At 37.3% G+C, this 22,500-nt stretch overlaps 1 protein-coding gene across 1 annotated transcript in view; it reads right to left on the bottom strand.

Moving 5' to 3' along the window:
• Positions 1 to 22,500, bottom strand: part of YIPF2 (Yip1 domain family member 2) — a 297,545-nt gene that overhangs the window by 174,977 nt on the left and 100,068 nt on the right. Inside the window, exon 5 of the mRNA XM_044082337.1 lies at positions 11,786 to 11,873. Coding sequence (XP_043938272.1) covers positions 11,786 to 11,873 — 88 coding nt within the window. The remainder of the gene's footprint in view (positions 1 to 11,785; positions 11,874 to 22,500) is intronic.

Below are 22,500 nucleotides of genomic sequence, written 5' to 3'. Positions count from 1 at the left end.
GGGAATATCAGCACTGGCAATTACAGAGGAAAAGCAGCTGCCAACAAGTGAATAAAAAAGCAAGAGAATGCTGTAATTGTATAAAACACTGCCAAAGAACAGATGCAGGGCTACAGGCTTTATACAAGTGCATACATAAATTTCCAGGAGTATACAAAGTATTTGATGGATTCCGTGACTACCACTTGTGCTTACACACTTCAGTCTGATAAAGCCATGCATTTTATTTGTATCCCCCTTCCAAGTTCAAATACAGGACAGATCACAGTGTTAAACCCAATCATTAAAAGCTGTACTTCTATAATGGGGTTATGATAGGTTGTATAATACCTAGCAGCTGCATATTTTCACATGTGCTAAAAAATATGGCTAGGCTTGTATAGGCCCGAGGGCCGACAACCTAGTACCAACCTATGAACCTATAAATAACCTTCTTGCTCCAGGACTACTATGCAACTCCTTTCTAATCAATGTTCTTGTGTTCTACCACAAAAGGGTACAATTTCCTATCATAATAAAACAAACAGTGAAAGTGCCAAAAATTATGCATCACAAAAAAATTATTTTGCATGAGGATGAAGCAGCCCCCACTCCCTCAACACACACACACACACACACACACACACACACACACACACACACACACACACACACACACACACACACACCTCTCTGCCATATATATGCACCACTCCAAAATGTCTGTATCTCAGTGCAATTAGAAATCTGAGAGAGAACAGATTGTGTTGTAAAATCAATCACAATAACAGCTAATGAGTGACTGTATTTTTAACACCTTTATTGAACTATCACCCAAGACACATGCAAACCTACATCTATTGAAAAGAAAACAAATCATACCAGCATGTTCACAGTTATAAACCCCTCACATCACATATGCTTTTTTTTGTGCAACTATCATCAGTCCAACACCACACAAATCATTCAACTCCTGCCCTCCCCCAAATCTCTCTCCTCCTCCAAAATGCCACTCTGCATACACTCTTTCCACAACCTCTTCTCTTTTCTATGCAACTTGCTCCCACCATACACCTGCAAAGCTCTCACCCTCCATTCCTTCTGACACAACATCAAATAGTTCAAACACAACTAGTCCAGATCTTGACCTCCACCCTCTAGCAATTATTCCTTGGCAGACACCAGAACCAAACTCAGCAAGGCCTCACCACATCTAGGCAATTCAGATCCTGTATCCCAGCTCAAAAAAATAAAATCCATAGCCAAACCCATTCGCCCGTCCCACACCTACAACAAAGCACTATGCCGGGAAACCCTAAAGTCTGACAACTCACCACACTTCCAAAATACTCCCAGCCACCATCTTCTTCCCTCATCACAACCCCAACATTCGCCACCCACCCAAGGAAAAATTCCAAGCAAAAATTCCAAATCCTCCCAACCCTGCCACATATCTGGGGAGCTGCACATATGTCTTCTCGGTGCTCCCCCACATGAACCACCAATCTAATCCCCCCACTCCCCTACACCCTCCTCTGATAGATCTCTGTAGCTATCATGCAACATTTTATATGCCCCACTAACTGTCCTGTCTTCAACAGCAGCCTCTGCTCCACACCCAACCAAAAACTCCATCTGAAGAGGTCACCCACTCAGGACTCCACCATCCCTTTTTCCCCACCCACACATAGATATCAAATCCCCAATACAGAAAGCAGCTTCCAGCCTGAAGTCCAAATATCCTCTTGACCTCTTTCCATTCCATTATCTTTTCCTCTCTAGTTATTTGCAGCCAATATCTTGGCTCCTCTGTCAGCCGTCACCAACAAATTCCAGCCCCCCTCTCGTCTACTCCATGTGCCCCCAACCACAGTCATCCCCATCAGCAAAATCCTCTTTCTCCATTCTCATGCTGGCACAGTTAACAAAATACACTGCTACTCTATGAATATAATATTCTGTATGGCTGTTATTGTCCCAAAGGATCTGCATCCTAAATCCCACTTCTTCCCCGTCTCCTGAACTTTCCCGCCTGCCACAACTATGTAGCTGTAAAATATCCCTTCAAATTAAGCAATCCCAAACAATCTGACTTCTCTGTAAGGATCAACCCAGACCACCTGACTCCTGACCCCCCCCGATGAACTCCCTCAGCACTTTATTATTGTCAACAACTTGTCTGGTCAACAAAAACACACCCAAACTGTATATAAAACTAAAAGGATTAAAACATTTTCACTGCTTACAACCTGTCATCCACCTCTATGAACAAAAGCCTCCAGAATTTCAGTCCCTGCATTATCTTTTGTTTAGTCTCTTCCTACATATACCCAGCCACCACAACAGAAAATCGGCCAGGAGTGTCCAACCTTTTGGCTTGCTGGGGCCACATTGAGTGAACAGAAATGGTCTTAGGGCCGCATATAAAATATATCATATTAACTCTCTCATTTTAGCTGAGAGACCACAGCCTAATTCTCCCGGCTGCATCTGTAGGTGCATTTGAACAATGAATAAAATGTAATATGCTAATAATTGCCTTAAAATTCTAATTTAATTCTCATTCTAATAGTATTCTCTCTAATCTAACAGTTAACTCTAACATCTTAGTTATATATATATATATATATATGTATATATATATATATATATATATATATATATATATATATTATATTTTTTTTTTTTTTAACAAATAAACAGATTTTCACCTTACAGCACTAGCATTTCACTGGGAAACCATTCAAGCAGTCCAACTACATAAAATGTCACATCAGCAGTCAGTCCTACAATACTATAATCAATAAAATAACAAAACAAATTTAAGTAAAGAATTCACATTACTGACTTAATAAAACAAATTGAATAAGCTACAAGAGGGTCTCAACGCAAACAAATAACTGGTGCCAGAAATATGGCCTCTGCTAAATGCCAAAAATGCATCATCATCCCTTTGAGGAGAGTGATGTCCCCAAATTATCACATTAATAACAATGTTAAACATGCAATAAGTCAGATGGTACTGGGCACCTGCAGTTGATAGGAACCTTAATTTTGGCCACCACGCTTGTCTCTAGCCCTCCGAAAGCTTTTTACATGGCCCACTTCATTAGTAAGGATATCTCTATCTAGGACAAGGAGGTCATACCATCCCTGTATTCTTTGCAAGAGCCATTCCTGAGTGTATCGCCTTTGGCATGTGCCTCAGCAAAACACCCTGCCAAAAGAAAGACTACAACCATTTCTGACAAAAAAGGTCAAAGGACTAAGTTCACTTAGTTATCCAAACAGACTATAAAGCTACTTGCTTTCCTCTGTCTCTCACTGGCTTGCTTTCCAGGCTAAGAAAGATCCTACCTTAAGAGACTCTCACCTCAGATCCCTCAGTTATACTTAAAATGCTCACTACAAAGACCATACAGCCTTCACTGCAACATAAACAAGCCATTTTTATGGACAGGTTCTTAATACAAAAAACCCTTTTAACTTCTGTAAAAAGCTCCTCGTTCAGCAACAAGATGGCTGGATGGATAGCCATAAATGTAGTCCTTGGGTAAGTAGTATAGCCTTCATCAAACCAGATGGAAAATCCACATACTAACCTTTCCCAGCTGGATGGCTAAGATCTAATGGGCATGTTTAACTAAGAATTCCATTTGCAAAATTATATTCAGTATACATATTAAAAAAAAATCATAATAGAGATGGATTCATCCATGTAATTTCCCACCACCAAAAGGACCATCAATAAATCAACAAACAACTGTTCAGCAAAAAGTAAATCAATAAGAAAACCATAAACTATAATGCTACATACTGGTGTAAGCATATAAAGTGTCAATCCCCAGGTTAATCCATACCAAAAGATTGCTTCAGAGCTTCAGCTATGTACAAACAGCTTTCTCCTAAAAACTTAACTCATTGATATTTGCCTTGTTGTAATTATAGCTGTAAAAAAATATTTTTAAGTTTATTCTGTACCTCAATGATTCTCGCTGTTACGAGATGTAATCTCTGCCATATTGTATGAGTACTACATACATAATTTGCTGTCTCTCTCATGTATTGTATTATATTGTTTTGTGTTACTGAAAATGGACCTGTGTCCAGTCACAAATGTAAAATAAAATAAAATAAAATAAATAAAAATAAACTTCCATTTGACATTCAGACATTGTAATTTGTGCAGAAGTTACATGTTGACCTTCACTTTTGAGAAAAACAAATTCCCAGACTTTGTCAATAGCTCAAAGTGTAGAGAGGATTATTTATTTATTATATATGTATTTATTTATGGAAAACATCTTTAAAACTGCTAAACTGATTACACACCCAGAAACACAGAAAAGTTATTGTGATTGTGTTAACCACAGACTGCTGCAAGAAATCAAAGTCACATTAGCACTCTATGCTTATGTCCGAACAGATGAATCATACCTGTCAATTCCAAAAGAGGTAAAGTAGCTTAATGTTGTTGTTGTTGTGTCTTTCGGCTTTTTCCCAGTTAGGGGTCGCCACAGCGGAACTCCGGTCTGCTAATGATTGGCAGCAGATTTTTACGCCGCACAGAGAAGACGTTCTAGCGAGAATCAAACTCACAGTCAACCTTCTTATTAAGTAAAGTAGCTTAATAAGAAGGTTATTTATTGTTTATTGGTTTCTCAAAGCCTCGTGGTTTCAAGTTTACAAGGTTATTTGCAAGGTTACATGGCAGTTTATATTAGAGATATTAAAAGGCTCTGTTTTACATAATTATGTCTTCCAAGGTAAATACAACTTCAGGTTTAGTATGGAACTATACCTCTCAACCTTAGATCAAGAAATCTGGACAAAGCGAAAAATAAAACTGGGACACAGGCCCAAAAATAGTTATGCATTACAGACACCATTGAAACAACTGTAGCTGCAAACATTATACATCCCATTATTGTCAGTTAAACATTATATGGCTCATTCAGTCCTGCCTTGAAATGACAAATGCATTAAAATAATAAATAAAACACATTGCATCAACATCCTGCAACTTCCTACCTGCAAACAACCACAGAGCTTTCACTGAAACTAGGGCTGCTTGTTTCCCAGAATGACAGCTCTCCTAATTAAGTCTAATGGTATACAATCTACCAGTATCTGACTACCTGAAATAAATTAAATTATAGCCTGTAAATTTGTTTAATTAAACTATATTTCTAAGCCCACTTACTATATTTTTCAGTAACATCCCAATATCCATTTCCAGATAACTTTACAAGACATTGGCAGTGGCAGACTTGGCATCCTTCAGAACCCTACATTGTCCATTAAATGTAAATATCCATCCACTGTAAATGGCAAGAAGCTATGTCTTAAAAATCTACTTCTTTGAAACAAAGAAACATTCTCCACAGTCCGTAAGTCTCTGTCTTTAATAATGGAGCCCTTTTGCCTAGGGCACCAGTTGACCTAAGGCCACCCTGCACCACACATACACACTAAAATCCCCAACATTTAAAAAATGACACTTGATTTGCCAGTACTAATGATCCACTGTTGTTCAATCTACCACTGCTTAGAACCCACCAATGAAAAACAGTACTAGGTGCTTTTGTTTGTCTGAAAAACAATACAACTTTATATCACTACTGACCCATTAACCCTAGGCTGCTGTCTCATTCTCACTCCCTGGAACTGCATTACCTTGGATGACTACTTTTATTTCCTAAGCAAAGACACAAATTGGAAGATGAGGCTTGAAAATCCATACAGTTAAGATGTATGAGTTCATGTTCAATACAACACTCTCCCTGATAGGAAAGCCGCAATTTAATGAAAGTGTGCTCTTAATGTATGATATATTTGTGAGCTAACTTGTTTGTGTTCAGTAGGTAGACTGATCATTGTTATCTCTGTCATGCACACATATACATACACACATACACACACACACACACACTCCTGCTTTCATGCATGCACTCACTCACTCAATTCGTACTTACCTATTAACACAAAACAAAACTAGAAGAAAACACAAAACAAGAGAAGTGTTTTGGGGCATGCATACATCAATGTTGCAGTTAGAGGTTGAAGGTTGGACATGTCTACTTTAATGCATACTCCCAAATAATTAATTTTATTGTGTCCCCATAAAAATGTGTGTGTGGATAAACAGCCCACAACCAGTCTTTGCTTTATCTTCACTAATTCTACATCCCATAAAGACTGTCTCAAGATGCTCCACAACACTGAGATGTTCCTCTCTGATTTTATCAGGCATAAAATAATATCTCCAAATCAAGCCAAGCTTTCCAGACTACCATATCAACCACATCCCAGAGAATCTAAGTCCCTTATCTCCACTAATGACTCAAAATATAAAACAAATTACAAAGGTGAAAGAGGACACCCCTGCCTGGTTCCTCTGTCCAGACATACCTTGTCAGACAGGAACCCTCCCACTTTAAATTTTGTCTCTGATCCCGCATATATCTTCCTAATAAACCTTATAATTATATCAGGAAATGCAAATGCATCTATTGTCCTACTCCTAAAATCACAGCTTACTCTGCAAATGCCTTCTTTGCATCAAGACCCATCAACAACAGCAGTATTCTCTTACCCTCCGCTTCCCTCTAGATCATCACTGTTCTATTAATGATAACAAATGGTTGCCTCACCTCCACAAAACCACATATCTTTCAATTTTGGCAATACCTTTGCCATTCTTTTAGATGTAGACAAAAACACTTTATAATCATGGTTTAAAATAGAAATGGGCCTATATGAATCCAGGTCTGATGGGTCTTTACCATCTTTAGGTATTACAGCCACAACACCTTTCTTCCAAGATGATGGTGTCTCCCCTCCTTTTAAAATACTGTTAAACAAAACCTTACAGATTATGATTTTCTTCCTGCCTAGATTCCACACTTCATCTATTCCTGGAGACTTTCTGGCAGATTGTATGTCATCATTTCAACCTCATCTAAAACTATCATAACTGTTAAATTGTTGAGAGTCATCTACCTCTAATCTTGTAATACTTAAGTCTTCCATAAATATTTGCATTTGTGCTCACTCTTGATTTCTACATTTCTCTGCTTTATACAAATGTTTATAAAATTTCTAAAATATCTTTAATAAATCTATAAAGATCTATAGTTTTTTCTTGTTATGAGCTCCTTAATTTTGACAACAACTTTTTCTACTTTTTGTTGCCTAAATCACTGTGCTAAAAGTTTTTGTGCTCTGCAGTTAGCATCATAAACATTTGCTTAACAGTAGTCTTTCTAAACTCATGCACATTATCCAGATACTCCCTTATTTTCTCTTTAGCTCTATGCAGTTTTTGCCTCCTTTTGTTCTGTGAGATTGCCCTTATTCTGTAATACTTTAAACTTTGACAGCCCCTCTAAATAATTTCTGTTACTTCCTAACCATTTCTCGTTTTCTTTTATTTATATCCTATTTTTAAACCTCACTTTCATTTGATCCCACTCCCTAACTATATATAACTTCTGAAGAAATTTCTCTTTCCTAATAACTCAGACATAATTTCCACTACCCACTCCTTACATTCCTCTCCTTTTAACAGGGAAGTGGGGAAACACCAGTGTCTCATTTTTACTTCGTTACCCTGCATTTTTATCTTTGAAGTTATTGGCGCATGATCTGAAAATAGTTACTGGATGTGTGCTAAATGCACATGTTCTTGTAAAATAAAATTTCTGTCTAGCTTAGCCCAGTTATTGCACATTGGGGAATAATAAACAAGTTCCTACTACTGAATTCATGTCTTCCATATCAAATACTTTTACACATTTCTTTAGAAATCTACCCTTTTTTGTTATATTTTCCTTTCTAGACCCTCTAGTTACATCTTCAATGCTACAAATCAAATTCCAGTCCCCACCTATAAGTAACATTTCCTGCTGAAAGCTGATTTCTCTCAAAATTTTCTTATGCTCCATATTAGCAGTTTTAGTTGGAATAGAAATACAGTGGATATAAAAAGTTTACACACCTTTGTTAAAGTGCCAGTTTTTTGTGATATAAAAAAATGAGACCACAATAAATCATTTCAAAACTTGCCCCACCTTTAATGTGACCTATAAGCTGTACCATTCAAATGTAAAATAAACAAATCTGTTAGGAGAAAAAATATAAAAAAATAAAAAATGTACAATAAGTTGTACAAGTGTTGTTGTAAAGCCTGTTGATAGAGGATGTTGGCATCCTGAGTCATGGACGGGGGGGGGGGGTTTCTATAACTTGGATGGGTGTCTCGCCAACTGTCAGTTGCACCTGGAGTAGTTCCAGTGTGTCGTATTGGCAAACCAGTCATGAGGTGTGCCTATCCTTAATGAAAATAGAGACTCCACCACTTTTATAGCATGGTAAGGCAGTGGTGCTCTCCGCAGCCCTGAACCATGAACTAGGATTCTGTAACCACAAAGACGCCAGCATCTTCCAATGCGTGGAGATCCAGTGAGTGCATTTTCAGGTTAACGGTACTAGCGTTAAGCGGCATGACCCTCAATTTGCTTTTTGACAAATCTTTGATACTAGAAGAAAGACAGCACCTCCATGAATATGTCACAAAGAACTTCTTTTATTGAAATACAAAAGGTTGAGCTTTCATCTACCCAATGTAGATTTCATCAGAACACTGAATATATCAAACCTTGTCTCCCAATTAAACTACCATTAAGTTTTAAAGACATAAGAACATAGATTTGGTAAAACCCATATAAACAGCCTTCTAAATATTATCAGTATTAATAATGGTTAAAAATGCCTAAAACAGCATCAAAATTCAATCATATAATAAAGTTCTCTATCGGGAATATGAACCATACCCCAACTCTAATAATACATACTAGATGAAATATGACAAATGCATGGAGTGCATAAAAGGAACAATATCAAATGTAAGATATAATCCTACAGTAAATACTAATTACATAACAAATACAATATATAGTTATGACCTGCCTAAATATATTGTGCATTACCAAAGTATATAAATGCCTATATTTAACAATGAAAAATTATTTTATATACATATTTGATTGAGTGTATATGTATATATGTCTATATGAACACTGTTAATTAGGAATATTTTCATTGATACCTGATGTTACCTTCTTCTAGTGTTGAGTTCCTGAAATATTTTATACTGGAAGGTTTGTCTTTGGGCTATTACCTAAAAAGGCACAATGGGGGAGGAAAGAGCCTTGGCCCGGATCCAGAATCCCAGTGGCGACAGGTGGAGGCCATCTCTGGCAAAGCATCGAGGCCTGTCAACCATGTCATCCCAGGCAGACAGATACTGGATCTCCTTGGAATGACACCAGAAGTTAAGCCAATTGTTGAAGTCAATTATTTCTTTGTTGGTATTGTGGTATCATTCTTGGTGAAGGTAGGATGCTGCTTAGGGCTAGGGTCATACCTGCCTGGGAAACATACTCAGAGCTCAATCATGTCTCTCTTCATATAGTACAGGGAGGTATGTCTCAAGTCATTCACATCAACATGGACAATGACAGAGTCATACTTGTACCTGCTGTGGAAAGACTTAAGTGCGTGCGGGATGTGGAGGACTCTGGCACCTGACAGACAACTGAAGGTAACCTTCCCCTTGTTGAGCCTGGTGAGGGGGACATCGGTGTGTCTCACAATTGAGTCACCAATGACTAGTATGTTTGGTTTATTGTTATGCCTTATGGACTGTGTTTGTGAGACACTGGTGTGTTGTCTACTGTGAGTGATGTGTATGGTGTTGTGTGTGGAATGTTTGTGAGTGTGTTTTGGAGGTCTCTGCTGTTTAGGCAAGTTTTTATTGAGGACCTCTGTATAGGTGTGTGTGTGTGTGTGTGTGTGTGTGTGTGTGTGTGTGTGTGTGTGTGTGTGTGTGTGTGTGTGTGTGTGTGTGTGTGTGTGTTGTGCTTGGCTATGTGATGTGAGTAGTGTGGTGTGGTGTTTGTGCTGGCAATCTCCTCTTTCTCAGGAGTGCTGACTGTGGCGCGAGAGAGCATGGATTCCAGGTTACTGATGTAGATGCATTTCTCCCAAGTACAATAATTATGTGCTAGGAAAAGAGGGCTGTAAGTGAACATGAGGCAGTTGCTACACTGTCTCAGTATGCCCATATCGACCAGGCTGGTAGGACAAACTGATGGGAATTGAGAAAAGGAGCAAATTACATAGAAGCAAATGGAATGTTTGAATAATACACGCAGAACACAGTTCTGAATAAGGACAGAAATTTAACAGGAGGCAGGAATTTAGCAACTTACGTAATACTGATGTGAATGAAAATTGTTAAAATGTGCATAAAACAAAAAAAAAATGTTAGTTTTTTTTAAATTAATATCACATTAAATAAATATTTTAAAAACTCTGATAAAAAAAAACTCTGAAGGGAGTCTAATAATAGATGATGGCTTCAACTGTGTCTTGGATAAGGAGGATAATCAGTGCAAAAAAGGCACCAAGAATTTCAGCTTCTGCAATAACTTTAAGGAATTGGGTGATTTTACTGAAGCCAAAATATTTAAATCATATCAGAGCTGTAGACTGATTATGATTTGTACACTTCTCTTCTGTATTTTGTATACAAAATACTTAGTAACAGAATCGGTGTTTGGAATGTGTTACAATCAAAAGTATACTCCTTCAGAGTAATTTTTTTACCCACTGTCAAATCACAAATTGCTTACTTTTGTATTAACTGTTAATTAAAATTAGCTAAAATACATAGAAAATCTGTGCATCTCAAAATTAAATGAATTTAAAGATTGGCTTAATAAGTAGTCATAAAATTTAATGACGGTGCGGAAGCAGAAACTTATATGGTATGAGATAACTTTAAAGACACATCTACATGGTAGAATACTTTATTAGTGTAAAAAAGAATGGGCTACTGAGCTGATTCAACTCCAAAAAGTTCTACAGTAAATGTCAGTCTAGAAGTACGAAATGTAAAAACTATTCATAGATTCACAGACATAGATAAGGCACTTAAGAAATATTAGATTCTTAATTGTGATGTAGTAGCTGCACTAGAAAAGGTAAAATTAAACTCCATCTCTATCACTTCTGAGATTATACAGATTAGTGACAAAAAATAAATTGATAGCAATATGAAATCAAATAACAAGGTTAGAAATCCTGAAAATAATCTGGCAACAGACAATAAGGATACTAAGAATATTTAAGAACTATTACCCATTCTAAAGACTTAAACCTCTTCTGTGATATAAACAGGACCTGCTGGAGGGACAGCTATGTATCCCAGAGACTACCCCTTCAATGGAACAGGCTCCCCATCCATGTGAAGCAGAGTTCCTCCCTACCCCAATTCAAGTGTAACTTGGACAATTGGATGGGGAACAGGAAACTCATCCCTGACTTGGCACCTATGTCTTTAATGTACACAAGCAACCTGTATATGGTTCATCTCCCAGGACCCTGCTTGTAAATGTTCATCTTCCACTTAAATTATCAAGGGTACTAGAACTTGTCAGAGATGTGGGGTGCATGGTTAGGCTTAAAAAGGTCCTTGTGTTCGTTAGCTTAGTAAGCACCTATGAAGTTATTGTAAGAAAACAGAAAAGTAAAAGACAATCATTTTAACATATTTCATTAAAAATAATAAATAACAAGCTTAAAAACTGAAATAATGCTACAGATGATGTCAATTACAGAAATAACTAACCAGATTAAAAAATAAACAGGCAACAATGGTATAAAACCAGAGAACTACAAACTGTTATCACAGCTTTCTAAGGGAGTTTCAGGAAGCTCTAAACTACAAAAAAGTACTCACCATATAAATCAGGATTACTGCGCAAGCTGTGTCTTACAAAATTCCTTCCTGGCAATGGAATAAAGGATGCTCGTATTCTGCTAAGCACCTGCCCACCAGAAAAATAAAAATGAAATTAAACTAGAAAATTCATACAGACAAACCAAAAATCTGCAACAGATGTTCCAAATGTTAGTAGTTTTACATACGTTTATCCCGGGAATATGGCACAAATAAGAAATACTACAAATATGTTTGTGGTGCTTAGTTTAGTCTAGATCTGAAGAGTACTTTTTCATTTTACCATAACTGTTATTTGGTACACTCACTTTAACAGAAAAAAGATTAAACATTGCAAAGTCCAAGATTCAAAAACTTGCAATACAGGTTTAAAAACACTTTCTGTGAAATTTGGTTCTCCATACTACTCCACTGCTGCCAATCCACTGAGTTTGCCCTTTTTACATGGGCAGCATCCTGTAGCTGCCCTTTCTATTTATCACCCCCCCTACCCAGCATTCTGTACCTTCTTAAATAAATCCATTATTCCTTATTAGTTCTCTAGCTTCAATGTATCAACCACTCCATCTGTAATGCAATACTTCTGGAAGTCTAGAGTGACACTGCTTTCCGCACTGTTTTCACTCCAGTCTAGTCTCTCTTCCCCCTACTGTTTTGGGATCATGCAGTCATTACATACACAAGTTTGAATCTGTATATAGTGGGGCTTGACCACATACAAATAAATACATAAACAGAATTATTTTTCATTAAATCTCACTACAATGAATGAAACGGAGGGTGGGGGGGGGTTGACTGATTGAGGTCAACAAGACATTGCATTCTGATCCTACGTATCAGAAGCTTTTTGAATTGTATTCCCCTCACAATTTCACTTTATAATTTTATGTAACCAAATCATACTGCAACCTTCTTCGGAGACTGCAGTTCAAACTCACCCATTCCTTCTGTTTAACTTCTTCCCTCTATCTTCCTAATGACTCTTGTTTTATCACTAAGTCCTCTCCAGTAAAGCTCTTTCTTATCCTAACATGGTCTCTAGAACTTGACAAGTACTCCAAAAATGACCCCAAAATGAGATATGTAGAATAAAATGACAACATCCGTCTCTGCCCTCATAATGCATACCATGGCCATCACTCCTTTCATTTCACCTGGTTCACTGGGATACATATGATCAGTCAGCTCTTCAGCAAGATTCATACGATGCAACACATCATGCTGAAAGAATGTAGCTGCATGGCCGGCCTTAGGCATAGGCGAACTAGGCGACCACCAAGGGCGCCGTACAGGCTGGCCTTGTATAGGGCGCCTTATGTACTTATTTATTTATTTTAATTAATATAAAGTTTGCGCTCTTCTTGGCGCTGGAACCAGAGGGTGGAGGGTGGGGGAGGGAACGCGAGCACCCTCCCACTTACAGCTGAGGGTTGGCTAGGAGGCTAAAAAAAAATTTAGTTGGCGGTGCGAGAGTCTTCTCCTTTAAGGAGAAACTTGTGTGCATCATGACGCCAATGTCAACTAAATGCATTCTGCAGTTCAAGCGACGTGCACGTGAAACACACACAACGTTGTGTTCTTTTTAATGGGTACGTTATGTTTTATTATTTTATGGTATGTTGCTGGCTACTTTATGGTTTATTTTATGGTAATATACTAGTTTCATGATTTTTTTCATTCGTTGTACGTCTTTTTGTTTTGGGAAATTTATGTGCATCTTCCTTTCATGCCATATAATTTATCATATTAAATTAGATGTTTCTTGCGTAAGATGCATCTGAACAAGTGCTGCCTTAAGCATCCTAGAATCAAGTGTACCATGTGGTTAACATGTGGGAATATTATGTTTAGTTAAAAATAATATGTCTAATGTAAACAGAAGCTGTACATGCTTTAATAAGAAAAGTTCACATCAGTCTACCCCACAGTAAACTATGAAGGCCCTCAGCAACTACAGAACTTTGTGAATTAGCTCACTGTGTTGATAGGTATCTGTCTGGTGTTAATATCATTTCAGAGCAAGAAAGATTGATATACAGCAGTCCCTCATAATCGTCTCATTGTCTACACATTATGCATCACCTTTGATATTGTTTTCTCAGAAAAGTGCATAATGATGTATTGTATGAGGCAGAAGAAAGCTCCCCGGTTCATGTAAGGTTTCTGTACCTTATTACAAGAGGCTTACAGTTTGGGATGAACAGCTGTGAGGTAAGACAGACTACAGATACTAGCCACTGTCACATCCTTCTGTAGGACCTTCAGGAAACATTACTGAGTGAAGTGGAAACCCTCTGGGACATTTGGTCAGGAACATGCTAGAACTGTAAAGGAAATATAAAGACTGCTTTACTGAAAAATCAACAGTGACTCTGTGTACAAAATACGTTGTCTGTGAGTAGCACTCTTGTTTATTAACAGCTGCCCGAATTCTATAATGTCTGCAGCTAATGCCATTTTTATTTTATTTGCACCACTTTTAGAGATAGAAATATACTGTCGCGTTTTATTATATTTGCTAGGTAGAACAACAACAATACTACTACACCTTCTCTGGAAACCTAGCAAAGTAGAGGCCAGGTTCCCTGAAAAAAAGAGCCATGTGCATTTTTATTCACTTCACAAATTACCATGTAGTTATAAATCAGCACCCCCCTTTTAATGAAACAAATCTGATACGGCCTCTGCTGAAAACAGGTTCTGTAGACCCAGTCAGACCACCCCGGTAAACAAATGTCAATTAAATAAATAAATAAAATATTTGTAAAGAAATGACTAATGCACGCTGCTGCACATCTCGTGTCATTTAAAAAGACCCGTGTGATACTGCAGTACTCACGGACAATGTTTGTTGCTTATTTGGGTCACACCTCCTGCAGTGTACCTGGACGCTCTTTTGCGATATGTTTTATATTACAATGCGTTAACACAATAGTTCTGCAGCCTTTCAGGATGCTATGCATGCAGGGAAGCTGCCTGCATAAAGAATAACAAATAATAACAATGACTGAGAGAAATGAACATTTTGGTAAAGGAATTACAACTTTTGTCAGGCTTGCACACCTTGTATGGTCAGGACAACTTTACTGTACTTACTTTATTATTTAGTTGTATATTGCTGGTGCGATTTGTTTTTGTCGTAGAAGTTGATTTAAGTTCTCTTTGAATTCTGATGTTACAGACTTTGATTGGTCTTTTCTTTTAAAATACTGTATTTGTTTGAAGCTGAAGATGGATTCCTTAAATGAGTATGCTATTAATGATTTGCTAATGCACAAATATATTGTGCAGTATAACAAATGCTATGCATATTTAAAGGTAACAGCTGATAACACTGGTGTTCCTCATGTTAAAAGTTGGAAGATTTGCTTACCATTGTTAGACGTAAATCTAGACTTGATGATCAGTCCAGATTTCTTGCAGTAAGGTTGAGAGATATGCATACCTCTCAACTATCCAGATTTTTGCCACATATTTTTGGCCTATTCCTCATAAAATTTGTGTTTTTCTGGCAAATCACTGAGGATTTAAGTAACTAAATGTCATACATTTGAGTTTCAGCCTTCATTTCCTTCAGAAAATGCATGGTGGGTTGTAATAACAGATGTTTGAGGGGCCTTTTATGGTTAAAATATTCTGAAATGGGTAGTTTTGTCATTATTGGTTCATACATTTTGTTTCATTGCTTACTGGAAAAATGTTTAAAACTACAAATTTAAAACATACTCTAACAAGTGTAAATGTTTCTATGTGCAACTAGCTGTTTTTTTTGTTTATCAAATGGCATACTGCGTTATAAAATCTGAAAGCAGTGTTAGTAGCATAATTGCCTTTGGTGCAGAAGGCTGTGGATTCTACTCCCACAACATGTAGATGGAGTGCTGATATTGCATTGCCCATGATTGCTGATTATTTGGTGCATTATAAGGGGGATAGGGGTTCTACACTCCTGAGTATGTCCTTTGCAAGACATTTGTGGTGACTATGAACTTGGTCATTTCCTATTGCAATATTACCAACTTACCATTTTTTAATGCAATATAGGCAATTAATTCTTCAAGGAAAGCAGGCACTGAATTTGTAGATAAAACATTGATATGTGAAATTGTTTTGCCAGTAGAAACCTCTTCATTAGGTACGGATTTCTTTAATGTGGAATTCAGATGATTTTATATCTGCAAGGATTGTGAGTATGGAGTAAATATTGGTGGATTATAATGACAGAAGTCTTGAGTGGCCTTTTATGGTTGAAATTTTCTGAAATGGGTAGTTATTGGTTCATACATTTTGTTTCATTGCTTATTAAAAGAATGTTTAAATCTACAAATTTAAAACACTTTCTAACAAGTGGTGCTGTATTATACAAGGAATATAATTCAATGCAATCAGAAAGGTGAATCAAAGAACAAATACACATATGCATGGCCCTAAAAAATGTGTGCAAGGAGTCTGTTTTGAAAACAGCCCAAAGGTAAACTTAATTCTTCACTGGCCAGATGCATTTTCTATGAATGTGGGTTTTCATGCCGTTTCAATGAATATGAATTTTTCACATTTCAATGAATGTGAGTTTCAAGGGCAAAGAGGTTTACTGCTTATGCCAAGTCTGTTTTCATTGCGAGACTGTATTGTTTAGCAAATGGCTACTACTGTTTGTGCTATTTTATTTCAATATCTGTAATGACTGTAGAAGCAAATACGAGAATAGTATGCATGGTAACTGGTGATAAATAACCAAATAATGGAACACTGGAATAGCTGAGGAGGGGGCTGCTGCTGAGGTGATGGGGTTGCTGCTGGAGTGGCTGCACTGGGGGGGCAGTCTATTACCCTGCCTAGGGCCCTATTTGACTGTGATCTGGCTCTGGTATTTAAAGTAGAAAATACTATGCAGAAGTAGTTGTAGTTAAATATACCTTGCAATGTAGTTATTCTTCCTATGCATTTAAATAGTTTAAGGCAATGGCTGGAGTGGCTTTCTTGGGGAGTGACCCTGTGGGTGTGGCTCAAATAGGGGTGTTTCATGACTATGGTGTGGGTGGGGCTTAAGGGGCACCGGAGCACTACTTCTCCTAGGGTGCCATTTCGGCTAAGGCCGGCCCTGTGTAGCTGGAGAAGTGCAATAGAACAAATGCAATCAGGACATAGAAGAAACTACAAATGGCACAACAGTGAAGTGGATCCAGTAAAACCAAAGTATGTTTAGAATCAAAGCCGATATTATACAAAAATGCAAGTTAGGGTAATCTGATTTTTTTTTTTTTTTTGAGATCTGCAATGAATTCTATTTTTCTGTATTCTGGAAACTAAAGTTTTCTGATGTGAATTTCTGTGGTGCTGGCTTGGTTTTCATTTATCATGCCCTTTACTTGACAATAAAACACATTTACATGGGTTTTTGTTGTGTTTACTATCATATCTCTCAAATATACCTCATTGTGAGGAACGTACCTCATTTGGGATCTTAAAAAGTTCATGTCCCTCGAAGTTCATTGAAAGAATGGTTCTGCCACCAATCCTGCTAAAAACTTGAAACTTGAAAACTTTTAATAAAAATAAAACTATGATAAAAAAAACACACCGACTCATAAACCGGATAAGCACTTTCGGTGCAATACCTTTTTCAAATCCTAAATGTTAGCCAGTAAAGCTTCCTGTTAAATACCTTCATTCTGTGGTATTCACTCATTCAAAGATACTTAGTAGCCATAGCAACATATACACCTTTTCAATTAAGTTATTTAGAGTGCTGAAGAGGTTTTCCTTTTAGTGCAGGTTTAAAAGGAACAAATGCATTCAGACCTGGTGGCTGATCTGAACGCAAGTTCATTATCCACTTCATTTCTTTAATTTCTGATTTACTAAATCACCACCTCTTAATGTTTCATGGAGCCTAGTTAGTGTCATAAACTTAAAAGAATGGCTACCATTTGCACTAATATGCATATAAAGTACATTACTAGTAACTTTATTTCTTATGTTGGATAAATGTTTTAGAATACATTCTTTAAACATTTAGTTCGTTTTTTTCCTATGTAGTATGCCTTGCAGTGACTGCAGGTTGCCACATATATGATGTTCTTACTCCGACAATTTGCAAATCCTTCAAATTTATAATTTTTCTTAGTTAAGGGATATGTAAAGATATTCGAGTTGTTAATGTAAGAACATGCCTTACAACTTCCACATCTGAACATACCAACTCTCCTACTCATTTGAAAGCTCCTATTTTCGGGGATGGCTTCAGTTTCTATTTTATAGCATAGCAGTCTTTTTAGATTTTTCCTGTTTTTAAAAGAAAAACTGGGTTGATGTCCAACAATTTCTCTAATTTTATTGTCGGATGTTAACACTGGCCAAAATTTCTAAATGATGTTACGAATAGCAAAACTGCCAGTACTATATGCTAGCTGACATCTCAAGTAAGACTTTGCCTCTTTTTGTTTGGCTTTAATTATTCCTCCTTGGTCCGAAAAATAAGGTCTTGCTATCTGAGATTGTCGTTCCAAAGTAGTTGCTTCATTAGTTTGTATTCCTTTTAGTGTATATCCCCTCTTGGTAAAGTCATTAATGAGTTTAGTTTGCTCTTTCATATAGTCTTTATCCCTTGTACAAAGTTTAGATACTCGAGTTAATTGGTTGGTCACTATATTATCAAGGACATATCTAGGATGCATACTGGTATTGTGTAACAGATGACTATGCCATACAGGTTTTCTATATATTCTAGTATTGATACATCCTGTATCATCTAACATCAACTTAACATCCAAAAATTCTAATCTCCATATTAGAGGAGGTCATTTTGAATTTCAAAAATGAAGTTGTGTTGGTAAAAAACATACAAATTGCTCCAAAGAAGTTAAGTCACCTTCCCATAGAAGAAAATATCATCCACGAATCGACTGTAGAAATTATATTATTGTTCCATTTGTTATTAACATCCACTTTCCATAATTCTTCCCATCTTGTCAGGACCAAATTACCATAGCTATTTGTGCATGGGGTTCCCATCGCTACTCCAGATTTCTGCAGATGATAAACACTATCATATAGAAATACGTTACTATATAAAACCAATCCTAGGAGACTGCATATTGGGTGGATATCAGTAGTGGTTTTGTGTTTCACATCAAAGTCTCTGATGGCTTCAATTCCCCATTCATTAGGTATGAAAGTGAATAAACTGTTCACATCCAAGGTTACTAATAGTAAATCCTTAGAGATGTTCATCCGTTGTATTTTCTTGTAGAGTCTATTCAAGAATTCAGCCAAGTCCTTAATCACTGCAGATGCATAGGTTAGCAGTTTCTTTCACTACCCTTCTATAAAAATAGAAAGGGGTTCAGTTGTCCATCCTTTTCCTGAAACAATAGGTTGCACAGGAGGGTCATGTGGATTCTTGTGCATCTTAGGCATTCCATAGATGTTAGGTATAGTAGGATGATGCACTCACTGATGCACTTCAAAAAAATCAGACAGACCTTTACTTGTAGATCTATTCATCAATTTGTCATAAAGAGCATCTTGGACACTTCGTACAATCCTATTCAGTTCTCTTTCATCAGTCCTCTGGTAAGTAGCTATATCTGCTAGCATCTCCTTCATTTCCCTCTATCTTCCTAATGACTCTTGTTTTTCACTAAGCCCTCTCCAGTAAAGCTCTTTCTTATCCCAACATGGTCTCCAGAATTTGACAAGTACTCCAAAAATGAGATCTGTAAAATAAAATGACATCTGTCTCTGCCCTCATAATGCATACCATGGCCATCACTCCTTTCATTTCACCTGGTTCACTGGGATACATATGATCAGTCAGCTCTTCAGCAAGATACATATGACGCAACACATCATGCTGGAGAAGTGTAATAGAACAAATGCAATCAGGACACAGGACAAACTACGAATGGCACAACAGTGAAGTGGATCCAGTAAAAGCAAAGTATATTTAGAAACAAAGCCGATATCATACAAAAAAGGCAAGTTGGGGCAATCTGAATTTTTTTTTTTTTTTTGAGATCTGCAGTGAATGCTATTCTTCTGTATTCTGGAAACAGAAGTTTTTTTTATGGGAATTTCTGTGGTGCTGGCTTGGTTTTCATTTCTTATCATGCCTTTTACTTGGCAATAAAACACATTTACATGTGGTTGTGTTGTGTTTACTATCATACCTCTCACATGTACCTCATTGTGAGGAATGTACCTCATTTGGGATCTTAAAAGGTTCATGTCCCTCGAAGTTACACATTAAAAGGCTCTGTCACACATTCAGTGTTAGGAATTTTTAACTGATATCCATGGAATAGAAAAGAATAATATTAATTCATTAATATAATCCTTTTTATAAGTAAAACCAATATATTTAACCATCCTATGACCTTCCTAGTTGAAGTTGTTAGTGAGCTGTTAGTATGCATTCCACATTTTGCTCATTTGTTCCACATTATGAGGACAAGTGCTCCTCATTCCAGAGATGGAAGGTTGAGAGCTATATAAACAATATGACTTATTTGACTGATAGTAATTAAAAGTAAAATGTGACTAATTACTGCAAAGAAATTATTGAATATGATCACAAATGTCTACCTACAGAGGAAGTTTTGTACCATTTTGATAAGAACATGAATGGATTAGTAAGAACAAAATACAGATGTACACAAAATTATGCATTATCGGAAAGATTGAAACTGCTGGTAGTGAATTCTATATGAATTATCAGTGAAATGAATATATAGTTTTTTTTAAAGTAGCAGAAACTGCAATGTCTTCTACAAAGCATTTTAAGCTGAAAGTATGTTAGGATTTCATTACAGTAACCTGTAGACTAAACACCATATGTACTATTTTATACACCTGGAAGAAAGTACAGTTGTGTAAGTAAACTTTCCATAACAGAATATGTTCAAATGATCACTGCTACAGTAGCCTTAGCTATATGGGTTACATCCTCCCAAGTATATAACTGCTGGACAGCTTCAAAAGCTTCAGTGCAACTTCCATGTGTCCAGTCAGCTTGAGCGGAGTTGACTAAAAAGACAGGATGGGGTGCCAAGCCCTTCCCATCAACAGAGAGAGAGAACCTGAGACATGAAAGGACAGTGCTAGGAACAACAAAGAAAATATGTATTCACACCCTGGCATAAACGGCATAACAAAAAACTAGGGGGAAGGAGGGACGAAGCAGCTACTGCAACAGTAATCATTTGAATATATACTGTTATGATAAGTTTACTCACACAACTGCACTATGTTCATAATACTGAATACTGCCTTCGCTACATGGGTAGATTAACTTTGCTAACTACATTTTGGAGGTGGAAGGAGAAAAGCCCAGGAATCCCTGGAAAATGGTCCTAGCAACGGTTGACCTAGACCTACAGAAGGAATCAAGCCTATAGTGCTTTGTAAAAGTATACACAGAGGACTGATTTGCTGTTTCTAGAATATAACAGTTTCCTAAAAGACACAGATGAAGCTAACGCCCTGACAGAGTGGGCCTTGACCCTGCCTGGAACAGTTTTGTTGTGGTGAGTATAACAATACTATGGAAATAATCCGTTTTGACGCAGGTTGTCCTTTCTTACCTTTACAAGAAATTAACAATTGATCTGAAGACCTGAAAATTTTAGTTCTGTCAAGATAGTACCAGAGTTGTCTTATGGACATCCAAGGCCTGGAGTATCCCTTCTTCCTCATTTTTAGGTTCAGGAAAGAAACTGGAGAGATGTATAGTTTGACAAAGTAAACGAGGATATCGCTCTAGTCATAAAAGGATTAGTTTGCAAAGAATGCCTGTCTTTAGGGAAAATGAGATAGGGTTGACTCAACTCAGAGCTGTCACCTCAGAGGTCAGAGCAATCGGTAAATCTGTTTTCCAGAACCTAAACTCAGCCAAGTTAGCTGGTTCAAATGAATATGCAAGTGTTAGTTTCTACAACACAAAATTACGATCCCAAGAAGGGGCCACTGTTTTTCTTGAAGGCATCTTACGCAAAACCCCTTACAAAAACATTTTGACATGAGAATGCATTGAAGGAGAAGGATCCATGGGCAGACATGATGAAATGGCTGATAAATGATCCTTGATGGAGGGGAAAGACCATATGATAGTAACTAATGCACATGTTGTAAAATTGGAGAATAACTAGCCTTGAATGGGTGCTGGTTATGTTGATGGCACCAACTAGATAACCTTCTCCATTTGCTAATATACGACTTTCTAGAAGCAGGCTTTCTTGCCTCCATTAGTACTTGCTGCATGCCCTCAGTAAACAGGTATCTAAAGAAAATTAAGACCCTATCATCCAGGCAGTCGGATGAAGTGGATTGGGATTGGGGTGTATCTAACACCCCTGTTCTTGTACGAGTAGATCCAGTTTGTGAGAAAGCTTGTGGTAACTGCCCCTTGGCAATTTCAAAAAGAAGCGAGAACCACTGCTGCCTTGGCCAGAAAGGAATCACCACTATGATCTTGTAGGATTTCTTCTGAATCTTTAGAAGTACACCGAACATCAGTGGAAAGAATGGAAAAACATACAGGAACATTCTTGTCCAATGGGAAAAAAGGCATCTTCCAGGTCTTACTGAATGGAGCCCTGCAGCAAGACCTTGCCAACTGATTGTCCAGACAGGAGGCAAATAGGTCTTACTTGAAGAACTCCCCACAGCTGGATCAAATCTTGGAAGATCCCCGATCTAGTTTCCATTCATGAGGG

The sequence above is a fragment of the Protopterus annectens genome, chromosome 9.part0 (genome assembly GCF_019279795.1).
Source record: "Protopterus annectens isolate FY-2018-M chromosome 9.part0, PAN1.0, whole genome shotgun sequence".
Classification (NCBI taxonomy): Eukaryota; Metazoa; Chordata; order Ceratodontiformes; family Protopteridae; genus Protopterus; species Protopterus annectens.
Note: the sequence above shows the minus strand (reverse complement) of the source record. Positions and strands in the feature narration are given on the sequence as shown.